The sequence below is a fragment of the Coregonus clupeaformis genome, chromosome 31, assembly GCF_020615455.1.
Source record: "Coregonus clupeaformis isolate EN_2021a chromosome 31, ASM2061545v1, whole genome shotgun sequence".
Lineage (NCBI taxonomy): Eukaryota > Metazoa > Chordata > Actinopteri > Salmoniformes > Salmonidae > Coregonus > Coregonus clupeaformis.
Genome location: NC_059222.1, coordinates 21,562,900 through 21,588,472, shown reverse-complemented (window position 1 = coordinate 21,588,472; position 25,573 = coordinate 21,562,900). Strand labels below are relative to the sequence as shown.

The 25,573-nt window shown below is 45.6% G+C and overlaps 2 protein-coding genes across 2 annotated transcripts; both read right to left on the bottom strand.

Moving 5' to 3' along the window:
• Nucleotides 1-6,654: 6,654 nt before the first annotated feature.
• On the bottom strand, nucleotides 6,655-10,546 carry LOC123482392. The gene is made up of 6 exons (XM_045209929.1): nucleotides 10,187-10,546; nucleotides 9,656-9,908; nucleotides 8,788-9,216; nucleotides 7,548-8,356; nucleotides 7,017-7,269; nucleotides 6,655-6,867 (listed from the first exon to the last, which is right to left on the bottom strand). The coding sequence occupies exons 1-6, from the start codon at nucleotides 10,544-10,546 to the stop codon at nucleotides 6,773-6,775; spliced, it is 2,199 nt and encodes a 732-aa protein (XP_045065864.1). The 3' UTR covers nucleotides 6,655-6,772.
• A 5-nt stretch (nucleotides 10,547-10,551) lies between these two features.
• On the bottom strand, nucleotides 10,552-19,910 carry LOC121564388. The gene is made up of 9 exons (XM_045209928.1): nucleotides 19,794-19,910; nucleotides 14,977-15,877; nucleotides 14,665-14,848; nucleotides 14,259-14,380; nucleotides 13,984-14,203; nucleotides 12,809-13,551; nucleotides 12,278-12,530; nucleotides 11,414-11,842; nucleotides 10,552-10,982 (listed from the first exon to the last, which is right to left on the bottom strand). The coding sequence occupies exons 1-9, from the start codon at nucleotides 19,901-19,903 to the stop codon at nucleotides 10,552-10,554; spliced, it is 3,393 nt and encodes a 1,130-aa protein (XP_045065863.1). The 5' UTR covers nucleotides 19,904-19,910.
• Nucleotides 19,911-25,573: the final 5,663 nt, after the last annotated feature.

Below are 25,573 nucleotides of genomic sequence, written 5' to 3'. Positions count from 1 at the left end.
AAGAGTGGCAAGTTTATGGAGTGTAACGCGAGCTTGTAGAGGCAGAGCCCTGGTGGCCACATGTGGGTACCCTGCGACCAACCCCACCAACCCTGCCTCATCAACTATTAATCACAGAGGACATTTTATATGCACATCTAATGGGCTTTCCAGACGTGCCGCGCTTTTAAAGGGATATTGTCTGTAAAATATAAAAGCAAACCCCTTAGTGGTTTTTGACACACAATTTAGTCCGACACTCTTTGGAGGAAAGTTCACCTCCACCCCTTCACTCTACACCCCTGATCCCAGTCTGTCTTTTCCAATCTACATTTTCTTCTCTCAGGATAAGCTAAAGTTATTCTGTATATGTGTTTAGCCTTGAGCTACACAGCCTAATCGGCCTGGCAGAATTCCACTTAGCTTTTGTGTGATATATTGGTTGGATTTGGAGCTAACGACTCTCACACCTCTTGAGTACACTTTACTGTAATGAGATGGAATATGGGATTTCAGAGCAGTATTTTAGATTTGAAATGGTCCATTATTGATAATTATCAAATTATTTCAATTCAGAGTTTATTTGACTTTATGTATTATCTTGGAAAATGTTTATTTTTGACAACTTGCTTTTGTTTTTTCAAGGTATCTGATTGATTGTGGCTGTACTGTACAATATTTCACTTTTTATTTTATTTTTACAAATTGAACCGTGACATGCACTGAACTGTGACACTTGTGTCAGCTGGTTTTGTTTGCTCAATATTTTCTGAGGGGTGAAGGATAATGAATCACCAAAAATATATGTCTGTTTACAATAAAGTCAAATGAAATATCCGTAAAACCAGATCTATATACCACTCAAAGCCCTTGGTCATGGTATTGTACAATAATGTTCTGAGTTATCATTGTACTTAAAATACATTTCTACGTTGTTGTTTTTTTTTACCTCAAACTACCATATTGCAGTTTCAATTTCACTTTCTCCATGACCCACTAACTGTACATAACCACACTTCAACAGAAGAGAACTGAATGTTTTTGAGTAAACCTGACGTGTTCATAGTTTTGAGATGACTATCTTCCTCCACTCCCTGTCCCCATACTGCTCCTGACCTCTCTCAGTGGACCTCACCTCCACCGTCTGTCACACACACACACACACACACACACACACACACACACACACACACACACACAGCCTGCCTCAGTGAGAGCGTGAAGTGTTTGAGGTCAAACACAACCCCTTTCCATTTACCCAGAAAATAGTTGACCTATGAAGCATCCCTTTTTTTTAGTGGCAATCTGGGTTCTAGCTCACCACAGGGTGCAGGGGTTAGACGCCACTTGTGGTCAGACCGGGGGCCATCTGTGTGTCAGGGTACGTGTGTGTGCGTGTGTGTGTGTGTGTGTGTGCAATGAGTAAGTTTAGCTATTGGTTTTAGCTACTGTTTATAGATTGCAAATCTAGCAGCCATTTCAATCTGTACCATTTGATTTAATAAAATCAACCAACTAGAATGGTTCAACTCTAATTCCCATAATTCCTATTCCCTTGATGCCTATTTATTGTGTGCGCGCATGCATGCATGTGTGTCAGTCACTCAAGTTTTCTTTGAAACCTGTCTCTGTCAGTCTGAGCCCCCAGGTCGGGGGGCAGGGCGGGTGTTTTTGTGTTTTCATCTGATCCATCTTCATGACAGCAGTGGGATTAGTCCCTCCATCAGTCTCTGCTGGCTGACAGGATGACCCATACTGACCCATACTACCCTAGGCTCCCTGGGCTGTGAGAGACAAGGCCTTATCTCTGCTGCTGGCCCTCTGAAAGAGGCCCCTTATTTAGGCTACTGTATAACAGTAGTAGAATGGCCACACCAATCAGACAATACACATATAATATTTGGTTTATACCTGAGCTCTACATGAAGTGGGTAGTGGGTGGAGTTAGGCATCAGATCAAATCACAACATATCATAATAACTTCATATCCTGTACCTTATTAGAACTTTGACCCAAACTGTCAATGGGAAGCCAGCTCACACTGTAGCCTATCTCTACAGTAGGCACACAGTAGAGTAGCCTATCTCTACACAACTGACTGACGTCCCAGAGTATCACTTACCAGAGGGCACAGAGGTTGCATGCGAAGAGATCAAACACAGAAAGTATGCTACAGGTCCCGTCAACCATACACTATGCATATAATATGAGAGTTCAGTATGGTTAACCAGTGTGTCTGCAATTCAACACAACATCGTTGAGAGTCTGAGCTAATTGCTACGGTTGGCTACTTCAGGAAATACTTTTCAAAAGCACTGTAACATAGTTGTGGAACAAACTACCCTAGCGAATATCAAACAAGTATGATATCCAAACAACATAAAACAGTGATCATTTCTAGCTGAGAGGTTATGTTAGTTCCACCTGGCCCCGAAATTTACATGTGCTTAGGGGGTAGTGGGATAGGAGTTGTTACTGGACAGGGCCTTCGTCTGTGGAAGTTAGAGCTTTGCAGAGAAAAGCAAATTAACAGTGTCCTCTAGTGGTCGAAACTGGTACAGTTGACATTCATCTTCCACTCCAGTTTAATGTGAATTTTCTCCTCGATTCGACAGGCAATTAATTAACCAATTATGTAATTCGTTATCAGGCAACTAGATTAGCTTGGTAATATTGAATGTTCGTTGAACGTTGACTTGATTTGAGGGACACCTTTTCCAAAGCAAGGCAGACAGCATGACCCTTGATTGGATAGGCCTATCCAGTGTTGTGTTAATACTGTGTCTTAAATATTTTATATTTAAATAGTTATGTAAAGGTAAGGCTGTGAAGACTGGTGTCCTATACAGTAAATGGTGGTACAGTAGATTGGAAACACATATATTTACAGTATCTGGTCTGTACCCACTCATTTTGTAGGCCTACCTGCACATGGACCAGAGGAAACAAATCATCCAAGCTACAAAAAAAATAATACACTCACATTTATCAAACTTTACAATCTATACCAAAAGTTATTTACATTTCCGGCGATATTTCATGTCATGTTGTGGGTGGGTGTCAGTGTCAGTCTTTTCTTAGATGTGTGTGTAGTGGTTTCTTTCAGCCTGTAACACACAGGAAACTAGATCCTATCTCACCTCAGCTGGCTCTGATCAGGTTGGCTGTAGGACAGTTTAAAATGCCCTTTGGAATCTCCCCATGGGCGTAGATATACAGTTGAAATCGGAAGTTTACATACACTTAGGTTGGAGTCATTAAAACTCGTTTTTCAACCACTCCACAAATTTCTTGTTAACAAACTATAGTATTGGCAAGTCGGTTAGGACATCTACTTTGTGCATGACACAAGTAATTTTTCCAACAATTGCTTACAGACAGATTATTTCACTTATAATTCACTTTATCACAATTCCAGTGGGTCAGAAGTTTACATACACTAAGTTGACTGTGCCCTTAAACAGTTTGGAAAATTCCAGAAAATGATGTCATGGCTTTAGAAGCTTTTGATAGGCTAATTGACATCATTTGAGTCAATTGGAGGTGTACCTGTGGATGTATTTCAAGGCCTACCTTCAAACTCAGTGCCTCTTTGCTTGACATCATGGGAAAATCAAAAGAAATCATCCAAGACCTCAGAAAAATAATTGTAGACCTCCACAAGTCTGGTTCATTCTTGGGAGCAATTTCCAAACGCCTGAAGGTACCACGTTCATCTGTACAAACAATAGTACGCAAGTATAAACACCATGGGATCACGCAGCCATCATACCGCTCAGGAAGGAGACGTGTTCTGTCTCCTAGAGTTGAACGTACTTTGGTGCAAAAAGTGCAAATCAATCCCAGAACTACAGCAAAGGACCTTGTGAAGATGCTGGGGGAAACAGGTACAAAAGTATCTACAGTAAAACGAGTCCTATATCAACATAAACTGAAAGGCCGCTCAGCAAGGAAGAAGCCACTGCTCCAAAACCGCCATAAAAAAAGCCAAACTACGGTTTGCAACTGAACATGGGGACAAAGATCTTACTTTTTGGAGAAATGTCCTCTGGTCTGATGAAACAAAAATAGAACTGTTTGGCCACAATGACCATCGTTATGTTTGGAGGAAAAAGGGGTAGGCTTGCAAGCTGAAGAACACCATCCCAACCGTGGGATCATGCTGTGGGGGTGCTTTGCAGCAGGAGGGACTGGTGCACTTCACAAAATAGATGGCATCATGAGGAAGGAAAGTTATGTGGATATATTGAAGCAACATCTCAAGACATCAGTCAGGGTGTTAAAGCTTGGTCGCAAATGGGTCTGCCAACTGGACAATGACCCAAAGCATACTTCCAAAGTTGTGGCAAAATGGCTTAAGGACAACAAATTAAAAGTATTGGAGTGGCCATCACAAAGCCCTGACCTCAATCCTATAGAACATTTGTTGGCAGAACTGAAAAAATGTGGGCGAGCAAGGAGGCTTACAAACCTGACTCAGTTACACCAGCTCTGTCAGGAGGAATGGGCCAAAATTCACCCAATTTATTGTGGGACGCTTGTGGAAGGCTACCCGAAACATTTGACCCAAGTTAAACAATTTAAAGGCAATGCTACCAAATACTAATTGAGTGTATGTAAACTTCTGACCCACTGGGAATGAGATGAAAGAAATAAAAGCTGAAATAAAACATTCTCTCTACTGTTATTCTGACATTTCACATTCTTAAAATAAAGTGGTGATCCTAACTGACCTAAGACAGGGACTTTTTTACTAGGATTAAATGTCAGGAATTGTGAAAAACTGAGTTTAAATGTATTTGGCTAAGGTTAACTTCCGACTTCAACTGTATATATATACACACTGAGAATACAAAACATTAAGAACACCTGCTCTTTCCATGACACAGACTGACCAGGTGAATCCAGGTGAATACTATGATCCCTTATTGATTTCACTTGTTAAATCCACTTCAATCAGTGTAGATGAAGGGGAGGAGACGGGGTTAAAGAAGGATTTTTAAGCCTTGAGACAATTGAGACATGGATTGTGTATGTTATACGGGTTCAACGTGAAGGATTGTCACACAGTCAGGCAACTGCAGTGTTCTCCTCAGTCAAACATACAAGAGGGCATGATAAAACCATACAGTACAGAACATGACCATGGACAGGCAAACAAAACATCTACATTTAGCCAGCTGACGCCTTTACGATGATGGATACAGTACAAGCTGGAACACCAGTGAGTCACCCCTCAATCAAAAAAAGGAGGAGAGAGAAGAAGAAGAAAAAAAGAGAAGGGAGGAAAGAAATTCCAGATGTCAACAGTAAAGTTTGTCGAGCTCCGGTTTGTGGCCACAGGAGCTTTGTGTACCTGGCCCTGCTAAAGCCATTACTCGTCTCCTGTACGCTGCGGAGAGAACTACACAACAAAGCCAGAGAATTCTCGGAAGCCTTTCAATCAGGCCCTCCGCTGCCTCTCACTGTAGCTCCGTGCCAGGCTTCTTCTCACCCCCCCCCAGCCCTGTGAACCACTGCTAATTTGACAGGGAGAGGTGTGTGGTTGTGTACGTGTGGGACGGGCCGGGTGGGGGTAAGGGGGGGGTTGTGGTGTGTGTGTGTATCACAGAATAAAAGAAGTGGGAAACCTGGACCGAGGGCATTGGCGGGAGCTGTAGATCTGCGCCTGCACGGGTCTCGGGGGTGTTGTGCTGTTGAAAGGTGTGGGAATCAGACTGGAGTCTAAATACAGTACAGTATCTTCGATCAGTTATTTTTTTAAAGGCACCACTCTTGACCGATGTACTGCATGGCACTGTAGTTGATGTGTCTCAACGTTTTCCTACTAGTTCTTCCCATGGTCTTGTTCCCAGTCTCTCCACAGCCCCCACACATCATGTAGTGAGAGGCGTGGTCATCATAATCACTTGAAACTGAAATGAACCAGATCCCTGCTACAGAGTAAACTGTAAAGCTTTCTTTGGTTTCCATAATCTATCTAGTCCAACAGGGACCCCTGGAGATTACCCATACAGATGTTGCAATCAAAGAAAGGGAAACATTGTTGGATATGGCCCTATCTTTCAGACTAATAGCTTAATAGCATACACATACAGACCATTGTTCTTTGTACTGTGGTCATGCTTGTCAGTTTATATCCATATATTTCAATGTAGTATTCTTTATAGTACATGATAATGACTAAAAACATATACACCAAGACACAAGGCCATCAGAATTACTGTAACAGACATGACTTCAGATATTAGACAAGACTGCCCTCTGCTGGAAAACTGAAGAAGTACAGTAGGAAACTCAGTCTAAACACACATTCAATACATGTTGTTGATGCATAAATAATATGTAATTTAAGTTTGTGATGAAATGTGAATTGAAACTGTATTTGACAAAAATAACAATCATAATTGATTGCTACTGTAAATAGTAAAAACAGTCAACAGTGAATGAAGACAAAATAACTTGTTCTTAAAATATTTAATGAGGAAAAAAGTAATGAGAAATGTTTAACATGGGAAACTCAAACATTTTAAAGAACTGTGGTGTGTGCGTGTGTGTGTGTGTGTGTGTGTGTGTGTACGTGCGCACATATAAGTGTGTGAGCTGAAGGTGTGGCCCCGTGTAGCTCAGTTGGTAGAGCATGGAGCTTGCAACGCCAGGGTTGTGGGTTCGATGGCCAGGGGGGCCAGTATGAAAATGTATGCACTAACTGTAAGTCGCTCTGGATAAAATGTAAATGTAATGTAAATGGGTGTGTGTGATCTGAAGTCATCAGCTGAAAAGCTGGTCAGGTTCACACCTTGAAATCATCTTTGGACATGCAGCAGAAAAGTCGACGGAAGAATCTCATGACTCTGCTTTTCTTTGGTTTGATGACCACAACATCTTCTGGAAATTATATAAAGAGAAGATCAATCTCACACAATAGCTTAAATTATTTACAAAAACTGTCTAGTTATAATAAAACATTAGCTAATACCTTATATTACAGAGGGAAATGATAACCTGTCAAAGTGATCTGTGCTAATGTAACTCACCTGACGGGAGGTCAACTGGTTCATCCGTAACCTTGAGGTTGACTAAGTTAATGGTCAGGGCCAGGGGTGTTGTGATGTTGTCCACCTTAACTGGGGCAGCAACCAGGGTTGTTGTTGTGTTGTCCACCACTTTGTCATGGATAGTGGTCAAGGGCTCTTTGATGTCTGGCAGTGACAGGGGTCGAAGCCACTCCAACACCTTGACAGGGTTAGGGACAAATTCGTCGGAGATTGCCAGGTTCATGTCCACAGACTGAAAGCAAAAATAATAAATATTTAAGATATTTATTATTTAACATAACATTTGCAACATTGCAGATTTCGTTTTTTTAACAATATCGACAACAATACATTTTTGGATAAAATCAAATAAAATCATCAAATAAAATTTGATTTGTCACATACACGTGTTTAGCAGATGTTATAGCGGGTGTAGCGAAATGCTTGTGCTTCTAGCTCCGACAGTGCAGTATCAGAGATAACTGAATGAGTGGACTTTTATAAAGATAAAAACTTGAAATCATTGCTTACTCCATTGCTCCCTGAATCTTCAGCCGTGTCGAAGTCTTCTGCTGAGAGGAACATCTTGGGGTACATTTTCTTTGCAAACAAGTTGGCCACCACTAAACATCTCTCCTCATCACATGTGAAGGCTTCAATCCCCAGGCACTGGGATGATGGGTACCTCTTCATGTACTCCCAGTAGAAGGTGTAAGCCCAGTACTGCTTACTGTCAGAGTCGGTACATTTCTCCAGGTCCTCATTAATGATGTTGCGGAATCTGGCGGTGATGCTTTGAAACAGCGTGCAGATACGATCGGCGACAGTGAGGCACTCTGACACAAGGTCCTCTGATGCAGGAGGGAGCCTCTCCAGGAATAGCAGGACCATTTCTTTCAGGATGACTTTCGTGCCAAAGCCTGGCATGGCATTAGCTGCAAAGCATGGCGACGGAGTGCAGGTTGCTGGGGAAAAGCCTGGTGGTGGGGTGCAGGATGCCGAGGCAAAGCCTGGGGGTGGAATGCAGGGTGCTGGGGCAAAGCCTGGTGGTGGGGTGCAGGGTGCCGTGGCAAAGCCTGGGGGTGGAATGCAGGGTGCTGGGGCAAAGCCTGGTGGTGGGGTGCAGGGTGCCGGGGCAAAGCCTGGGGGTGGAATGCAGGGTGCTGGGGCAAAGCCTGGTGGTGGGGTGCAGGGTGCCGGGGCAAAGCCTGGTCGTGGGGTGCAGGATGCCGAGGCAAAGCCTGGGGGTGGAATGCAGGGTGCTGGGGCAAAGCCTGGTGGTGGGGTGCAGGGTGCCGGGGCAAAGCCTGGTGGTGGGGTGCAGTGTGCCGGAGCACAGCCTGTTGGTGGCGGACAAAGTGAAGATCAGTCTTACATAAAAACTTTAAGTGGCACTCCAGTCTCCTTTTCACCTCATTTAACACCTGATTTACTTAACAAAAGTCACATCTCAATAGGTGGTCCAGGTATGTCATGACATAGCACAAGTGTGGGTAGGCTCTTTTGTTCTATGTTGCTTCTCTATTGTTCCCCAAGCAAGGGGGGGAGGCCGATGACATCAAGTTATATTACATTTACGTCATTTAGCAGATGCTCTTATCCAGAGCGACTTACAGTTAGTGAGTGCATACATTTTTCATACTGGCCCCCGTGGGAATTGAACCCACAACCCTGGCATTGCAAGCGCCATGCTCTACCAACTGAGCACCAGGAGGCCCTATTACAGTGAAAAATGATAACCTGTCAAAGTGATTGTGTCAATGTAACTCACCTGACTTCTCCAAGAACCGGAGGACAATGTGTCTCAGGATGGACGGGGGAGGGACTGGTGGTGGGGGGAAGGATGCAAGAGCAAAGCCTGGTGGTGGGGTGCAGGATGCCGAGGCAAAGCCTGGGGGTGGAATGCAGGGTGCTGGGGCAAAGCCTGGTGGTGGGGTGCAGGGTGCCGGGGCAAAGCCTGGGGGTGGAATGCAGGGTGCTGGGGCAAAGCCTGGTGGTGGGGGGCAGGGTGCTGGGGAAAAGCCTGGTGGTGGGGTGCAGGGTGCCGGGGCAAAGCCTGGGGGTGGAATGCAGGGTGCTGGGGCAAAGCCTGGTGGTGGGGTGCAGGGTGCCGGGGCAAAGCCTGGGGGTAGTATGCATGGTGCCGTGGCAAAGCCTGCGGTTGGAATGCAGGGTGCTGGGTGTTTGACCACAACATCCCCTTGAAATTAGAAGGAGAAGATCAATCTCATAGAAACACAACTTAATTACGAAATTGTCTAGTTACAAAACATTAGCTAATACCTTATATTACAGAGGGAAATGATTACATTTACATTATTTAGCAGACGCTCTTATCCAGAGCGACTTACAGTTAGCGCATACATTATTTTATCGAACCCACAACCCTGGCGTTGCAAACGCCATGCTCTACCAACTGAGCTGCATCCCCTGCCGGCCATTCCCTCCCCTACCCTGGACGACGCTGGGTCAATTGTGCGCCGCCCCATGGGTCTCCCGGTCACGGCCGGCTACGACAGAGCCTGGATTCGAACCAGGATCTCTAGTGGCACAGCTAGCACTGCGATGCAGTGCCTTAGACCACTGCGCCACTCGGGAAATGATAACCTGTCAAAGTGATCTGTGTTAATGTAACTCACCTGACTGGAGGTCAACTGGTTCATCCGTAACCTTGAGGTTGACTAAGTTAATGGTCAGGGCCAGGGGTGTTGTGATGTTGTCCACCTTAACTGGGGCAGCAACCAGGGTTGTTGTTGTGTTGTCCACCACTTTGTCATGGATAGTGGTCAAGGGCTCTTTGATGTCTGGCAGTGACAGGGGTCGAAGCACCTCCAACACCTTGACAGGGTTAGGGACAAATTCGTGGGAGATTGCCAGGTTCATGTCCACAGACTGAAAGCAAAAATATTAAATATTTAAGATATTTATTATTTAACATAACATTTGCAACATTGCAGATTTACTGTTTTTACCAATATCGACAACAATACATTTTTGGATGAAATCAAATCAAATCATCAAATCAAATTTGATTTGTCACATACACGTGTTTAGCAGATGTTATAGCGGGTGTAGCGAAATGCTTGTGCTTCTAGCTCCGACAGTGCAGTATCAGAGATAACTGAATGAGTGGACTTTTATAAAGATAAACACTTGAAATCATTGCTTACTCCATTGCTCCCTGAATCTTCAGCCGTGTCGAAGTCTTCTGCTGAGAGGAACATCTTGGGGTACATTTTCTTTGCAAACAAGTTGGCCACCACTAAACATCTCTCCTCATCACATGTGAAGGCTTCAATCCCCAGGCACTGGGATGATGGGTACCTCTTCATGTACTCCCAGTAGAAGGTGTAAGCCCAGTACTGCTTACTGTCAGAGTCTGTACATTTCTCCAGGTCCTCATTAATGATGTTGCGGAATCTGGCAGTGATGCTTTGAAACAGCGTGCAGATACGATCGGCGACAGTGAGGAACTCTGACACAAGGTCCTCTGATGCAGGAGGGAGCCTCTCCAGGAATAGCAGGACCATTACTTTCAGGATGACTTTCGTGCCAAAGCCTGGCATGGCATTAGCTGCAAAGCATGGCGACGGAGTGCAGGTTGCTGGGGAAAAGCCTGGTGGTGGGGTGCAGGATGCCGAGGCAAAGCCTGGGGGTGGAATGCAGGGTGCTGGGGCAAAGCCCTGGTGGTGGGGTGCAGGGTGCCGTGGCAAAGCCTGGGGGTGGAATGCAGGGTGCTGGGGGCAAAGCCTGTGTGGTGACGGGCAAAGCCTGGGGGGAATGCAGGGTGCTGGGGCAAAGCCTGGTGTGGGGTGCAGGGTGCCGGGGCAAAGCCTGGTCGTGGGGTGCAGGATGCCGAGGCAAAGCCTGGGGGTGGAATGCAGGGTGCTGGGGCAAAGCCTGGTGGTGGGGTGCAGGGTGCCGGGGCAAAGCCTGGTGGTGGGGTGCAGTGTGCCGGAGCACAGCCTGTTGGTGGCGGACAAAGTGAAGATCAGTCTTACATAAAAACTTTAAGTGGCACTCCAGTCTCCTTTTCACCTCATTTAACACCTGATTTACTTAACAAAAGTCACATCTCAATAGGTGGTCCAGGTATGTCATGACATAGCACAAGTGTGGGTAGGCTCTTTTGTTCTATGTTGCTTCTCTATTGTTCCCCAAGCAAGGGGGGAGGCCGATGACATCAAGTTATATTACATTTACGTCATTTAGCAGATGCTCTTATCCAGAGCGACTTACAGTTAGTGAGTGCATACATTTTTCATACTGGCCCCCCGTGGGAATTGAACCCACAACCCTGGCATTGCAAGCGCCATGCTCTACCAACTGAGCACCAGGAGGCCCTATTACAGTGAAAAATGATAACCTGTCAAAGTGATTGTGTCAATGTAACTCACCTGACTTCTCCAAGAACCGGAGGACAATGTGTCTCAGGATGGACGGGGGAGGGACTGGTGGTGGGGGGAAGGATGCAAGAGCAAAGCCTGGTGGTGGGGTGCAGGATGCCGAGGCAAAGCCTGGGGGTGGAATGCAGGGTGCTGGGGCAAAGCCTGGTGGTGGGGTGCAGGGTGCCGGGGCAAAGCCTGGGGGTGGAATGCAGGGTGCTGGGGCAAAGCCTGGTGGTGGGGGGCAGGGTGCTGGGGAAAAGCCTGGTGGTGGGGTGCAGGGTGCCGGGGCAAAGCCTGGGGGTGGAATGCAGGGTGCTGGGGCAAAGCCTGGTGGTGGGGTGCAGGGTGCCGGGGCAAAGCCTGGGGGTAGTATGCATGGTGCCGTGGCAAAGCCTGCGGTTGGAATGCAGGGTGCTGGGTGTTTGACCACAACATCCCCTTGAAATTAGAAGGAGAAGATCAATCTCATAGAAACACAACTTAATTACGAAATTGTCTAGTTACAAAACATTAGCTAATACGTTATATTACGGGGTGATTACATTTACATTATTTAGCAGACGCTCTTATCCAGAGCGACTTACAGTTAAGCGCATACATTATTTTATCGAACCCACAACCCTGGCGTTGCAAACGCCATGCTCTACCAACTGAGCTGCATCCCCTGCCGGCCATTCCCTCCCCTACCCTGGACGACGCTGGGTCAATTGTGCGCCGCCCCATGGGTCTCCCGGTCGCGGCCGGCTACGACAGAGCCTGGATTCGAACCAGGATCTCTAGTGGCACAGCTAGCACTGCGATGCAGTGCCTTAGACCACTGCGCCACTCGGGAAATGATAACCTGTCAAAGTGATCTGTGTTAATGTAACTCACCTGACTGGAGGTCAACTGGTTCATCCGTAACCTTGAGGTTGACTAAGTTAATGGTCAGGGCCAGGGGTGTTGTGATGTTGTCCATCTTAACTGGGGCAGCAACCAGGGTTGTTGTTGTGTTGTCCACCACTTTGTCATGGATAGTGGTCAAGGGCTCTTTGATGTCTGGCAGTGACAGGGGTCGAAGCACCTCCAACACCTTGACAGGGTTAGGGACAAATTCGTCGGAGATTGCCAGGTTCATGTCCACAGACTGAAAGCAAAAATATTAAATATTTAAGATATTTATTATTTAACATAACATTTGCAACATTGCAGATTTACTGTTTTTACCAATATCGACAATAATACATTTTTGGATGAAATCAAATCAAATCATCAAATCAAATTTGATTTGTCACATACACGTGTTTAGCAGATGTTATAGCGGGTGTAGCGAAATGCTTGTGCTTCTAGCTCCGACAGTGCAGTATCAGAGATAACTGAATGAGTGGACTTTTATAAAGATAAACACTTGAAATCATTGCTTACTCCATTGCTCCCTGAATCTTCAGCCGTGTCGAAGTCTTCTGCTGAGAGGAACATCTTGGGGTACATTTTCTTTGCAAACAAGTTGGCCACCACTAAACATCTCTCCTCATCACATGTGAAGGCTTCAATCCCCAGGCACTGGGATGATGGGTACCTCTTCATGTACTCCCAGTAGAAGGTGTTAGCCCAGTACTGCTTACTGTCAGAGTCTGTACATTTCTCCAGGTCCTCATTAATGATGTTGCGGAATCTGGCAGTGATGCTTTGAAACAGCGTGCAGATACGATCGGCGACAGTGAGGAACTCTGACACAAGGTCCTCTGATGCAGGAGGGAGCCTCTCCAGGAATAGCAGGACCATTAGTTTCAGGATGACTTTCGTGCCAAAGCCTGGCATGGCATTAGCTGCAAAGCATGGCGACGGAGTGCAGGTTGCTGGGGAAAAGCCTGGTGGTGGGGTGCAGGATGCCGAGGCAAAGCCTGGGGGTGGAATGCAGGGTGCTGGGGCAAAGCCCGGTGGTGGGGTGCAGGGTGCCGGGGCAAAGCCTGGGGGTGGAATGCAGGGTGCTGGGGCAAAGCCTGGTGGTGGGGTGCAGGGTGCCGGGGCAAAGCCTGGTCGTGGGGTGCAGGATGCCGAGGCAAAGCCTGGGGGTGGAATGCAGGGTGCTGGGGCAAAGCCTGGTGGTGGGGTGCAGGGTGCCGGGGCAAAGCCTGGTGGTGGGGTGCAGTGTGCCGGAGCACAGCCTGTTGGTGGCGGACAAAGTGAAGATCAGTCTTACATAAAAACTTTAAGTGGCACTCCAGTCTCCTTTTCACCTCATTTAACACCTGATTTACTTAACAAAAGTCACATCTCAATAGGTGGTCCAGGTATGTCATGACATAGCACAAGTGTGGGTAGGCTCTTTTGTTCTATGTTGCTTCTCTATTGTTCCCCAAGCAAGGGGGGAGGCCGATGACATCAAGTTATATTACATTTACGTCATTTAGCAGATGCTCTTATCCAGAGCGACTTACAGTTAGTGAGTGCATACATTTTTCATACTGGCCCCCCGTGGGAATTGAACCCACAACCCTGGCATTGCAAGCGCCATGCTCTACCAACTGAGCACCAGGAGGCCCTATTACAGTGAAAAAATGATAACCTGTCAAAGTGATTGTGTCAATGTAACTCACCTGACTTCTCCAAGAACCGGAGGACAATGTGTCTCAGGATGGACGGGGGAGGGACTGGTGGTGGGGTGCAGGATGCCGAGGCAAAGCCTGGGGGTGGAATGCAGGGTGCTGGGGAAAAGCCTGGTGGTGGGGTGCAGGGTGCCGGGGCAAAGCCTGGGGGTGGAATGCAGGGTGCTGGGGCAAAGCCTGGTGGTGGGGGGGCAGGGTGCTGGGGAAAAGCCTGGTGGTGGGGGGCAGGATGCTGGGGAAAAGCCTGGTGGTGGGGTGCAGGGTGCAAGAGCAAAGCCTGGTGGTGGGGTGCATGGTGCCGGGGCAAAGCCTGGGGGTAGTATGCATGGTGCCGTGGCAAAGCCTGCAGTTGGAATGCAGGGTGCTGGGTGTTTGACCACAACATCCCCTTGAAATTAGAAGGAGAAGATCAATCTCATAAAAACACAACTTAATTACGAAATTGTCTAGTTACAAAACATTAGCTAATAAGTTATATTACATTTACCAGATGCTCTTATCCAGAGCGACTTACAGTTAGTGAGTGCATACATTTTTCATACTGCCACCCCATGGAATTGAACCCACAACCCTGGCGTTGCAAGCGCCATGCTCTACCAACTGAGCTACAGGAGGCCCTATTACAGTAAGAAATGATAACCTGTCAAAGTGATTAGTGTCAATTTAACTCACCTGACTGGAGGTCAACTGGTGTAGTGGTCAGGGTTGTTGTGATGTTGTCCACTTTGACTGAGTTAGTGATTAGGGGTGCTGCTATGTCCACCGCTGGGGTAGTGGCCAGGGGTTGAAGCCAGTCCACCGCTTTGACAAGGATAGGGACAAAGTGGTCGGTGATTGCCAGGTTCACGTCCACAGACTGAAAGCAACAAGGATATAATATTTAACAGAACATTTGCAACATTTCAGATCTTCTTTTTACCGACAACAAAAATGTTTTGAATGAGTGGACTTTCATAAAGATAAACACTTGTAATCATTGCTTACCTCACTGCTCCCTGAAGCTGTTGTCCCTTCATCCAAGTCCTTCAGCTTTACCAGCTCCTCGACCACATGGTGAACCATGTGCCTCGTTAGCATGGTGGCCCTGGCAGATGTTGCAAACCTAAGTACCAGCTCTGTGCCAGTGTAGTGGTGAAGATGGGTATGGATGTTTGTCACCATCTCAAGGATCTGGTCCCAGCCAAGATGCCAGTTAGCCTTGCTCGCTCTCTTTGTGACTTTGACCCCACACAGTGACAGCTGGTGGATTATGTCATTTATGAGGGGCCAGTAATGAAGGTTGATGTCTTCCTCTAGGTGGCCTTCGAAGACTACATAAACTATCAGACCAATGATGGTCCTCAGGAGCTCCGAGGAGATTACCAGCTGGTCAGAGCACTTTGGACGAACCTCGCTCGCCTTTGGCTCTGATAGCCAGCTGCGGATAGAGCTTAATGGAATGTAGTCAGCAGGAGCTTCAAACATCCTCTGGACTTTCGTGCTCACAGCTTCAATGATGGTGCTGATCAGGGTGGAACTTTGGATTAAAAGAGTCCTCCTAAGGTCCTCAGGGCTGCTTAGGAACTGGATCTTACGGTTGAGTGAGTGGACCATCCTGACACCAGTGGAACGTGAGTAGTAGACCTGAGCGACAGGAAGGGCCTTCAGAACTCCAGAGAGGTTATCCACTACTGCCAGCACTTTGGTGACACTCATGTTGCTCAGGGCCATGGAGGACATGTCACAGGGGCCTTCCATCTGGCGGGACCAGAGGGCCTGGAGCAGCCTGGGCACGATGTCCACCACCACCTTAGAGGGACAGCACAGCTTGGAGTACGGCTGGAAGGCCAGGCTCCGGGAAATGCTCTTTAGAGCTCTTACAACCTCATCGCAGACCTCAGGGTTTCTAAAATATACAAGCCAGAGAGACAAGAGGAAACACTTTTATGCACTTTGAAATGCATCCTCTGTAAGAAATATGCTGTATACAGTTGTCGTCTGGGTTTGGCCGGTGTAGGCCGTCATTGGAAATAAGAATTTGTTCTTAACTGACTTGCCTAGTGAAAAAAAGTGGCGTAGCCAGAAATTCGTTGATGGGTGTGCCTGCAAAAATGTGGGTGGTCCAGAAACTTCCTGCAATTCTACACATTTTTGCCATGAGGCTGAGAGAAAATGTTGCACTAAAGCTAAAATATAGATGTGTTGACTGATGAAGGCACTGAATTATGAGCTGTCTTGTTTGCTAAATGAACAAATGAAATAAGCAGTGGCATGGTGCATATAACCATAGAAGCACAGTGACATATGCCTCAATGCAGTTATATTTGTGGCTTATTGGGGGTGTGGCTTTCAGTTTTGTATTTTTGGTAACCCATCCCGTGAGAGTGAATGTCATTCCAGGTCATCTGTTCTGTTACATGTATATTTCATCAAATCTGACTAACCCAGTGCACTGATTGCTATGAATTCTATCTGATGGTGTTTGCATGTTTAAGTAAAAAGACAAATAATGTCCTATTTGGGAACACTGACAAGTAAAGAGCAATAAATAAATAAATATACAGTACCAGTCAAAAGTTTGGACACACCTACACATTCAATGGTTTTTCTTTATTTTTACAATTTTCTACATTGTAGAATAATAGTGAAGACATCAAAACTATGAAATAACACATATGGAATCATGTAGTAACCAAAAAAGTGTTAAACAAATCAAAATATATTATAGATTTTAGATTCTTCAAAGTAGCCACCCTTTGCCTTGAGGACAGCTTTGCACACTCTTGGCATTCTTTCAACCAGCTTTACCTGGAATGCTTTTCCAACAGTCTTGAAGGAGTTCCCACATATGCTGAGCACTTGTTGGCTGCATTTCCTTCACTCTGCGGTCCAACTCATCCCAAAAATCTTATGGAAGGATTCCAGACCTTGGTGGAACACCATGACCGCACTTTCAATACATTGCTTGAGCAATTCCGCGGATTGTCTATTAGGCAGCCAGCCACTACAGTAACCTCCCAGCCTCTCAGTAACCCCACTGTAAGCAGCGCGTCTCCCCAGCCTACCCTGGCTTCCAGAGAACCCTGCTTACCTCCTCAGGAATGCTATTCAGGAACCTGTCAGGCATTTCTCTCCCAGTGCTCCCTCATCTTCGAGCTGCAGCCCTCTTCTTTTCCCTTGGACCGCTCCAAGATAGCATACCTTATAACGCTGATGTCCGGGAGGGCTCTCGCCTGGGCTACGGCGGTGTGGGAGCAACAATCCACCGTGTGCTTCAGTCTGGAGGAGTTCATGGCAGAGTTGAAAAAGGTGTTCGATTTGACATGTTCCTTCACGGATTATCGGATTATAGGTTAAAGACGAGCTCGCAGCCCGTGAGCTTCCCATGGATCTCGACTCTCTCATTGCCTTGACCATACGGCTCGATGGGCGGCTACGGGAACGTAGGAGGGAGAAGAGGTCTGTTCCCAGTCACACTCGCTCGTTCAAGGATCCCATCTCGCCGCCGAGGAATCCTGGAAGTCCCCGGCGTCTACATTACCGAGACAATCCGAGGTTACCCGACTTCCCCGGGTGGTATGGTGGGCCATACGGAGAATTTCCAATCTCCCATTACTCACACCCCTCTCCATGCCATCCTGCTGTGGGGTGACCGGTCTAAATCTCTCTGGGTACTCATTGACTCTGGGGCCGGCGATAGTTTTATGGATACTACCCTGGTGTCAGAGCTGGGAATCCCCACTCAACCCCTCTCCATTCCCATGGATGTCAGAGCGCTGGATGGGCGCTCTATTGGTAGAGTCACCCACAATACGGTTCCTATCATCCTGTGAGTGTCAGGTAACCACATTGAGTCTATGCAATTTCTGCTCATCAAATCTCCTCAGGTACCCGTGGTGTTTGAGTTTTCATTGCTCCAGAGGCACAATCCCCTTATCGACTGGACTGTTGGTTCTATCAAGGGTTGGAGCCCGTTCTGCCATGCTCATTGCCTGAAGTTGGCGCAGCCTGCCCCTGGGGTTTGCACATTTCTACCGCCATTTCATCCGGGGTTACAGCACCCTGGCTTCCCCCCTTTCAGCACTCACCTCTCCCAAGGTCCCGTTCACGAGGTCTCCAGCTGCTGACCGGGCGTTCTCAGACCTCAAGCATCGATTCACTACAGCTCCCATCTTAATCCATCCGGATCCGTCCCGTCAGTTCGTGGTGGAGGTCGACGCCTCGGACATCGTAGTGGGGTCTATCCTGTCCTAGCGTTCTGCCCAGGACCAAAAGCTTCATCCCTGCACTTTCCTTTCCCATCGTCTTAACACCACTGAGGTTCTGCACCCTCATTGGGTCGTCGGCCAGCCTGTCCTCCGGTTTTCACTCCCAGTCTAACGGTCAGTCAGAGCCAACCCCACCACCTGGAGCCAGCAACTTGTGTGGATGGAATACGCCCGCAACACCCTTCCCTGCTCGGCCACTGGTCTCTCGCCTTTTGAGTGTTCCATGGGATATCAGCCCCCCACTCTTCCCTTGGCAAGAGGAAGAGGTCAGCATATCCTCGGCCCAGATGTTCGTCCGCCGCTGTCGCCGTACCTGGAAGAGAGCCCGGTCCGCTCTTCTGAAGACCACCTCCAGGTATCGGCGACAGGCGGACCACCACCAGAGCCCTGCTCCCCGCTATCGTCTCGGGCAGAGGGTATGGCTGTCCACTCGGGATCTGCCCCTCCGGTTGGAGTCCCGCAAACTTTCCCCCCGTTTTATCAGCCTTTTTCTCATCTCTAAGATTCTTAGCCCCTCTGCTGTTTGTCTTCTTTTGCCCCGCACCCTCCGCACCCTCCGTACACATCCCACTTTTCATGTGTCTAGGATTAAACCTCTGTCTCACAGCTCTTTGTCTCCTGTTTCCAGGAGTGTCTGAGTGTTCGATCTCAGGGCAGGGGATTCCAGTACCTGGTTGACTGGGAGGGTTATGGCCCAGAGGAGAGGTGCTGGGTCCCCGCTAGGAACATCCTGGACTCAGCCCTCATTTCGGAGTTCTGCCGCCGGCACCCCGGTCAACCAGGTATGTGCCCGGGTAGGGTGCCACTGTCACACACTGATCTTGTCTCCACCAGGTGTCTCTCATTTTCCCCATTATCCCCTGTGTATTTATACCTGCATTTTCTGTTTGTCTGTTGCCAGTTCGTCTTGTCTTGTCAAGTCTTACCAGCGTGTTTTTCCCATTTTCCAGCATCTCTAGTTTCTGTTTTCTAGTCCTCCCGGTTCTGACCATTCTGCCTGCCCTGACCCTGAGTCTGCCTGCCGTTCTGTCCCTGATTGATGCTGTCTTGGATCACTGACCTCTGCCTGCCCTTAACCTGCCTTTTGCCTTCCCCCTGTTTTGTAATAAACATCTGAGATTTGAACTGTCTGCCTCCTGTGTCTGCATCTGGGTCTATCTAGAGTCGTGTTAGTGAGTGTTATAATATGATACAATATCAGTACTTTTCTCATTTACAACTTGTCTTAGTCCTATCATCAACTGATTTCAGCCAGTGTATGGCTGTGGATTGACTAGATTGTTTGTATGGAATGTTGGCATATTGGCAGTTAGTTAGAATCTTTTTTGGAATCATTCCACATAAACTGTCTAGGTAGCTAACAAACATACTGTGCAGAAAATCTTCAAATTCATTTGTTTTACACAATATCTTATCACAGCACTGGCTGACAACTGGCATACCAACTCCCTTACCAAAATGGCTGACATTTTATACTGTCATAAGGAGGTTCATGTCCATTCTAGTATTCTAATTCCTAATTCTATGGTACATAGTACAAATAGCTGTACTCACTGCTCCAGGGTCTTGTTCTTAACAAGCCAGTTGCTCATGTCCTCCACAGTGGTGTGGTGAGGGACATGACTCTGGACGCCTTGTCTCTGGAGCACCAGAAACTGCTTCATCAGCTTCTTCTGCAAGACAAATCATGTAGCCTATAAGACAACCTAGAGTTTGCTTTAGCCGGTCTGAATTGACAGGTGGGCAGGGTTTGCACTAGGGATGTGCCAGCAGCATACCACCCTGCATTCCAATGCTGGCTTGCCTCTGAAGCTAAGCTGAGTTGGTCCTAGTTGGTCCCTCGATGGGAGACCAGATGCTGCTGGAAGTGGTGTTAGAGGGCCAGTAGAAGGCACTCTTTCCTCTGGTCTAAAAAACAATATCCCAATGCCCCAGGGCAGTGATTGGGGACATTGCCCTGTGTTGGGTGCAGTCTTTCAGATGGGACGTTAAACGGGTGTCCTGACTCTCTGTGGTCACTAATGATCCCATGGCACTTATCATAAGAGTAGGGGTGTTGACCCCGGTGTCATGGCTAAATTCCCAATCTGGCCCTCATACCATCATAGCCACCTAATCATCCCCAGCTTCCAATTGGCTCATTCATTCACCTCCTCTCCTCTGTAACTATTCCACAGGTCATTTCTGTAAATGAGAATGTGTACTCAGTCAACTTACCTGGTAAAATAAGGGTAAAATAAAGGAGGTGACCAAGAACTTGATGGTCACTCTGAAAGAGCTCCATCTCCTCTGTGAAGATGGGAGAACCTTCCAGAATGACAATCATCTCTGCAGCACTCCACCAATCAGGCCTTTATTGTAGTGGCCAGAAGGAAGCCACTCCTCAGTAAAAGGCACATGACAGCCCACTTGGAGTTTGCCAAAAGGCACCTAAAGGACTCTCAGACCATGAGAAACAAGATTCTCTGGTCTGATGAAACCAAGATTTAACTCTTTGGCCTGAATTCCAAGCGTCACGTCTGGAGGAAACCTGCCACCATCCCTATGGTGAAGCATGGTGGTGGCAGCATCATGCTGTGCGTTTTTCAGCGGCAGGGACTGGGAGACTAGTCAGGATCGAGGGAAAGATGAACGGAGCAAAGTACAGAGAGATCCATGATGAAAACTTGCTCCAGAGTGCTTAGGACCTCATACTGGGGCGAAGGTTCAACTTCCAACAGGACAACGACCCTAAGCACATAGCCAAGAAAACGTAGAAGTGGCTTCGGGACAAGTCTCTTAATATCCTTGAGTGGCCCAACCCGAGCCCGGACTTGAACCCGATCTAACATCTCTGGAGAGACCTGAAAATAGCTGTGCAGCGACGTCCCCATCCAACCTGACAGAGTTTTAGAGGATCTGCAGAGAAGAATGGGAAAACTCCCCAAATACAGGTGTGCCAAGCTTGCAGCGTCAAAAGCTTGTAGCTACAAAAGCTGCTTCAACAAAGTATTGAGTAAAGGGTCTGAATACTTATGTAAATGTGATATTTCCGTATTTCTTTTTTTTCTCTAAAAAACTGTTTTTGCTTTGTCATTATGGGGTATTGTGTGTAGATTGAAGAAGGAAATAACTATTTAATCCATTTTAGAATAAGGCTGTAATGTAACAAAAGTATTCAGACCCCTTGAATTTTTCCACCCCTTGACATAACAAGCACAAAATACGGAAATATCACATTTACGTACTTTGTTGAAGCACCTTGCTGAGGGAACACATTTGTTTTAATCCATTTTAGAATAAGGCTGTAATTTAACAAAATGTGGAAAAGGTAAAGGGGTCTGAATACTTTCCGAAGGCACTGTATTGAGTCATGAAAAAGGAAGACATCAAAAAACTGTTCTGAGATCTGGGACTTGAAAAATACCCATTATCTCAAAACTATACATTTAGCATTTACTTAGATTTTTTTTGCACCACTTTTTCAGAAGAATGGCCATAAGCTCTTTATGGTAAAATGAATAAATACAGGTGCTTTAGAGCCCTTAGGAGAGGCATTGCTGTTTTTGTATTGTTCTGTGTCAATATGAAAACCTCCATGGAAGGGATATTTCACTAAAATTACATACTTATCACATTTTATTGATTAATAGCAAGTAGTTTACTGACTTTGGGTGTCAGAGACCAGAAAAATATATCAGTTTACTCATCCAGAGCTAAGCTTTATCAATGTTGTTAGTTATCCATAGGATATAGTGTATTTGTTATTTTAGGGAACTATCACTTTAACAAATGTGTGATGAACATGAATTAATACATTTGATGATGTGATTAGAAAGAAAGAAGGGTATTATTTTTATTTAATCATTAAATGTCTGTACTTTTCTATTGAAATTGAAAGAATTGTAACATTCTCTAACAGATAGAACCCTCATTTCAGAGCCATAAGGTTCTATCTGCGATTGCACCCCCCTAAAAAAAACGGATTTACAAATGTCTTAGAATTTTGATACTCAGCACTTTAGGTACCTTTAAGGCGAAGACCTTAGTGGGTTATGAAATAAGAACTCACTACAAAACAGTTCTGAGATCTGCGATGTGAAAACTTTGATGCTCAATATCTCAGAACTATGCTTTGCGCAGATAGAACCTTATAGTCCCAAGGTCTCAAGGGGTTGACATGATTTTTTAATGACTACCCTTTCCTCTGTCCTCCATGCATACAACATCTGTAAGGTCCCTCAGTCAAGTATAGAATTTCAAGCACAGATTCAACTACAAAGACCAGGGAGGTTTTCAAAAGCGTCGTAAAGAAGGGCAGTGCTTGGTAGATGGGTAACAATAGCAATCAGACATTGAATATCTCTTTAAGCATGGTCAAGTTAATAATTATGCTGTGGATGATGTATTAAACCACCCAGACAGCTTTGTTTGAAAATTCAAGCCTGATGCTACTTGAGCCTGATGCTCCATACATTAAATACATTTAAATACCTACATTTAAGACATTCTATGAGCACAAGCCCAAAAATGTTTAATGATTGTGCCGTTATCCATTACATACTGTATATGATATAGGGTTATAGGCTATTGCACATTACGCACGATAGAAAAACATAAAAGCCCATAGATGTAGCTAGCTATATGCTCCCTTGGGTAAATAAATGAAACAAGCTCCAGTAGGCTAATCTTTTTAGTGTGAACTGTATTACTGTACTGTATTGTATTATATGGACTGGAATGACGCACCTCGTTCAAACCATGATAAAGCAGAAGAGAACATGCAATTCTGGTGCAGCACATGCGGCCTACAAAGTTACAAATATAGGGTAGCGAATTTGATTTTAATTTGTAAATATAATAGGGCCTATATGTATAATTAGTAGGCTAAAACATATATACCTTTCATAATATTTCCCCTAATGTTATTAGCTTACCTCCTTTCTCTCTCTATTGTTGCTTCATTCCTTCGCTTTCAACAGTTAAATGAAATAAGTTTTGTTGTCCTTATCTTGATCATTCTTATGACATGCTTGAATAATATGTGACTAGAATTGGATGCAGACGGCTTTCACTTCACTTCACGAAAATGTTATGGGTCTGATAAAATAACTGCTATAGCCTACCACCATAGCGTGTTCGCTCTTCTTTCAAACTACATGTGAGTTCAGTTGGCTGCTATATTTAACATTCAGCAAACAAGAACTTGCGTCCCTCTTCGAACAGTCTATTGGTATAAGAAATGCACAAAAAAAGGCCAGCAAGCTATTCTAGTCTAGCTTTTCCTGCATGGGACTCCAAGAGCTAAGGAATGTTATTTAAAGAGAGAGGCCAATGGAGCACAGTTGCGTGCATATTGAACAAGAGAAGCTTATTATGCATAACCCATCATTCATTAGCTAAATATAAGGCTAATACTGCATTGAATGTATTACCTGAAAGAGGTAGGCTAGGACATACAGCTCTGGAAAAAATTAAGAAACCACTGCAAATTTTTCTTAAATCAGCATCTCTACATGTATGACAGCCATTCCATTCCAGTGTCTGTTGAATTCCAACACAGGCACACCTCATTCTACTGAATTAGGTACTGATTAGGTGATCACATGAACCAAATCTTATTTAACGAGGAAAAGTATAAAAACCACTGCTGTGGTCATCACTATCCTCTTGCAATAGGACCAGCTGGATGGCAAAAACAGTGCTAATAGTACCTCAAAAGTAATATTAATCAAAAAATAACTATTGACCATGCCTAAATAGTTGAAAGGGAAAGTTTTGAGTGAGGAAAAGAAGGGTTCAATTCTGGCTTTACTGGCAGAGGGATACAGTGAGCGTCAGGTTGCTTCCATCCTTAAAATGTCAAAGACAGCGGTTCATAAGAACAAGGTCAAGCAGCAGACATTGGGGACAACAAAGCTACAGACCGGCAGAGGGCGAAAACGACTCTCTACTGACCGGGATGACCGCCAACTCATTCGAATGTCACTCAACAACCATAGGATGACATCAAGTGACCTACAAAAAGAATGGCAAACGGCAGCTGGGGTGAAGTGCACGGCGAGGACGGTTCGAAACAGGCTCCTAGGGCCAGGGCTGAAGTCGTGCAAAGCGAGAAAAAAGCCCTTCATCAATGAGAAGCAAAGAAGAGCCAGGCTGAGGTTTGCAAAAGACCATAAGGATTGGACCGTAGAGGACTGGAGTAAGGTCATCTTCTTTGATGAGTCCAATTTTCAGCTTTGCCCAACACCTGGTCGTCTAATGGTTAGACAGAGACCTGGAGAGGCCTACAAGCCACAGTGTCTCGCACCCAATGTGAAATTTGGTGGAGGATCGGTGATGATCTGGGGGTGCCTCAGCAAGGCTGGAATAGGGCAGATTTGTCTTTGTGAAGGACGCATGAATCAAGCCACGTAAAAGGTTGTCCTGGAAGAAAACTTGCTTCCTTTTGCTCTGACATTGTTCCCCAACTCTGAGGATTGGTTTTTCCAGCAGGACAATGCGCCATGCCACACAGCCAGGTAAATCAAGGTGAGGATGGCGGACCACCAGATCAAGACCCTGTCATGGCCAGCCCAATCTCCAGACCTGAACCCCATTGAAAACTTCTGGAATGTGATCAAGAGGAAGATGGATGGTCGCAAGCCATCAAATAAAGCCGAGCTGCTTGAATTTTTGCGCCAGGAGTGGCATAAAGTCACCCAACATCAATGTGAAAGACTGGTGGAGAGCATGCCAAGACGCATGAAAGCTGTTAGGGTTATTCCACCAAATATTGATTTTTGAACTCTTCCTAAGTTAAAACTATTGTGTTGTTTAAAAATGAACATGAACTTATTTTCTTTGCATTATTTGAGGTCTGACAACCCTGCATATTTTTTGTTATTTTGACCAGTTGTCATTTTCTGCAAATAAATGCTCTAAATGACAATATTTTTATTTGGAATTTGGGAGAAATGTTGTCAGTAGTTTATAGAATAAAACAAAAATGTTATTTTTACCCAAACACATACCTATAAATAGTTAAACCAGAGAAACTGATAATTTTGCAGTGGTCTCTTAATTTTTTCCACAAAATATATATATATATATATATATATATATATATATATATATATATATAGGCTATATATACAGTATATACTGTATATCTGAAACAGGATGATCTATTTTGGATGGAATTTGAATGGAATGGATGGAGAGAGACTGCATGTACATGCTCTGATTTTAAAGCAATGATATTAGAGTGATAGGCTGTTTTAAAACTCTGCAGCTGCAATTTCAAAAATATATATTTCCAATTAGAAAATATAGTGACCCCCGAAAGCCAGATGGAAATGTGTAAATTAGACACA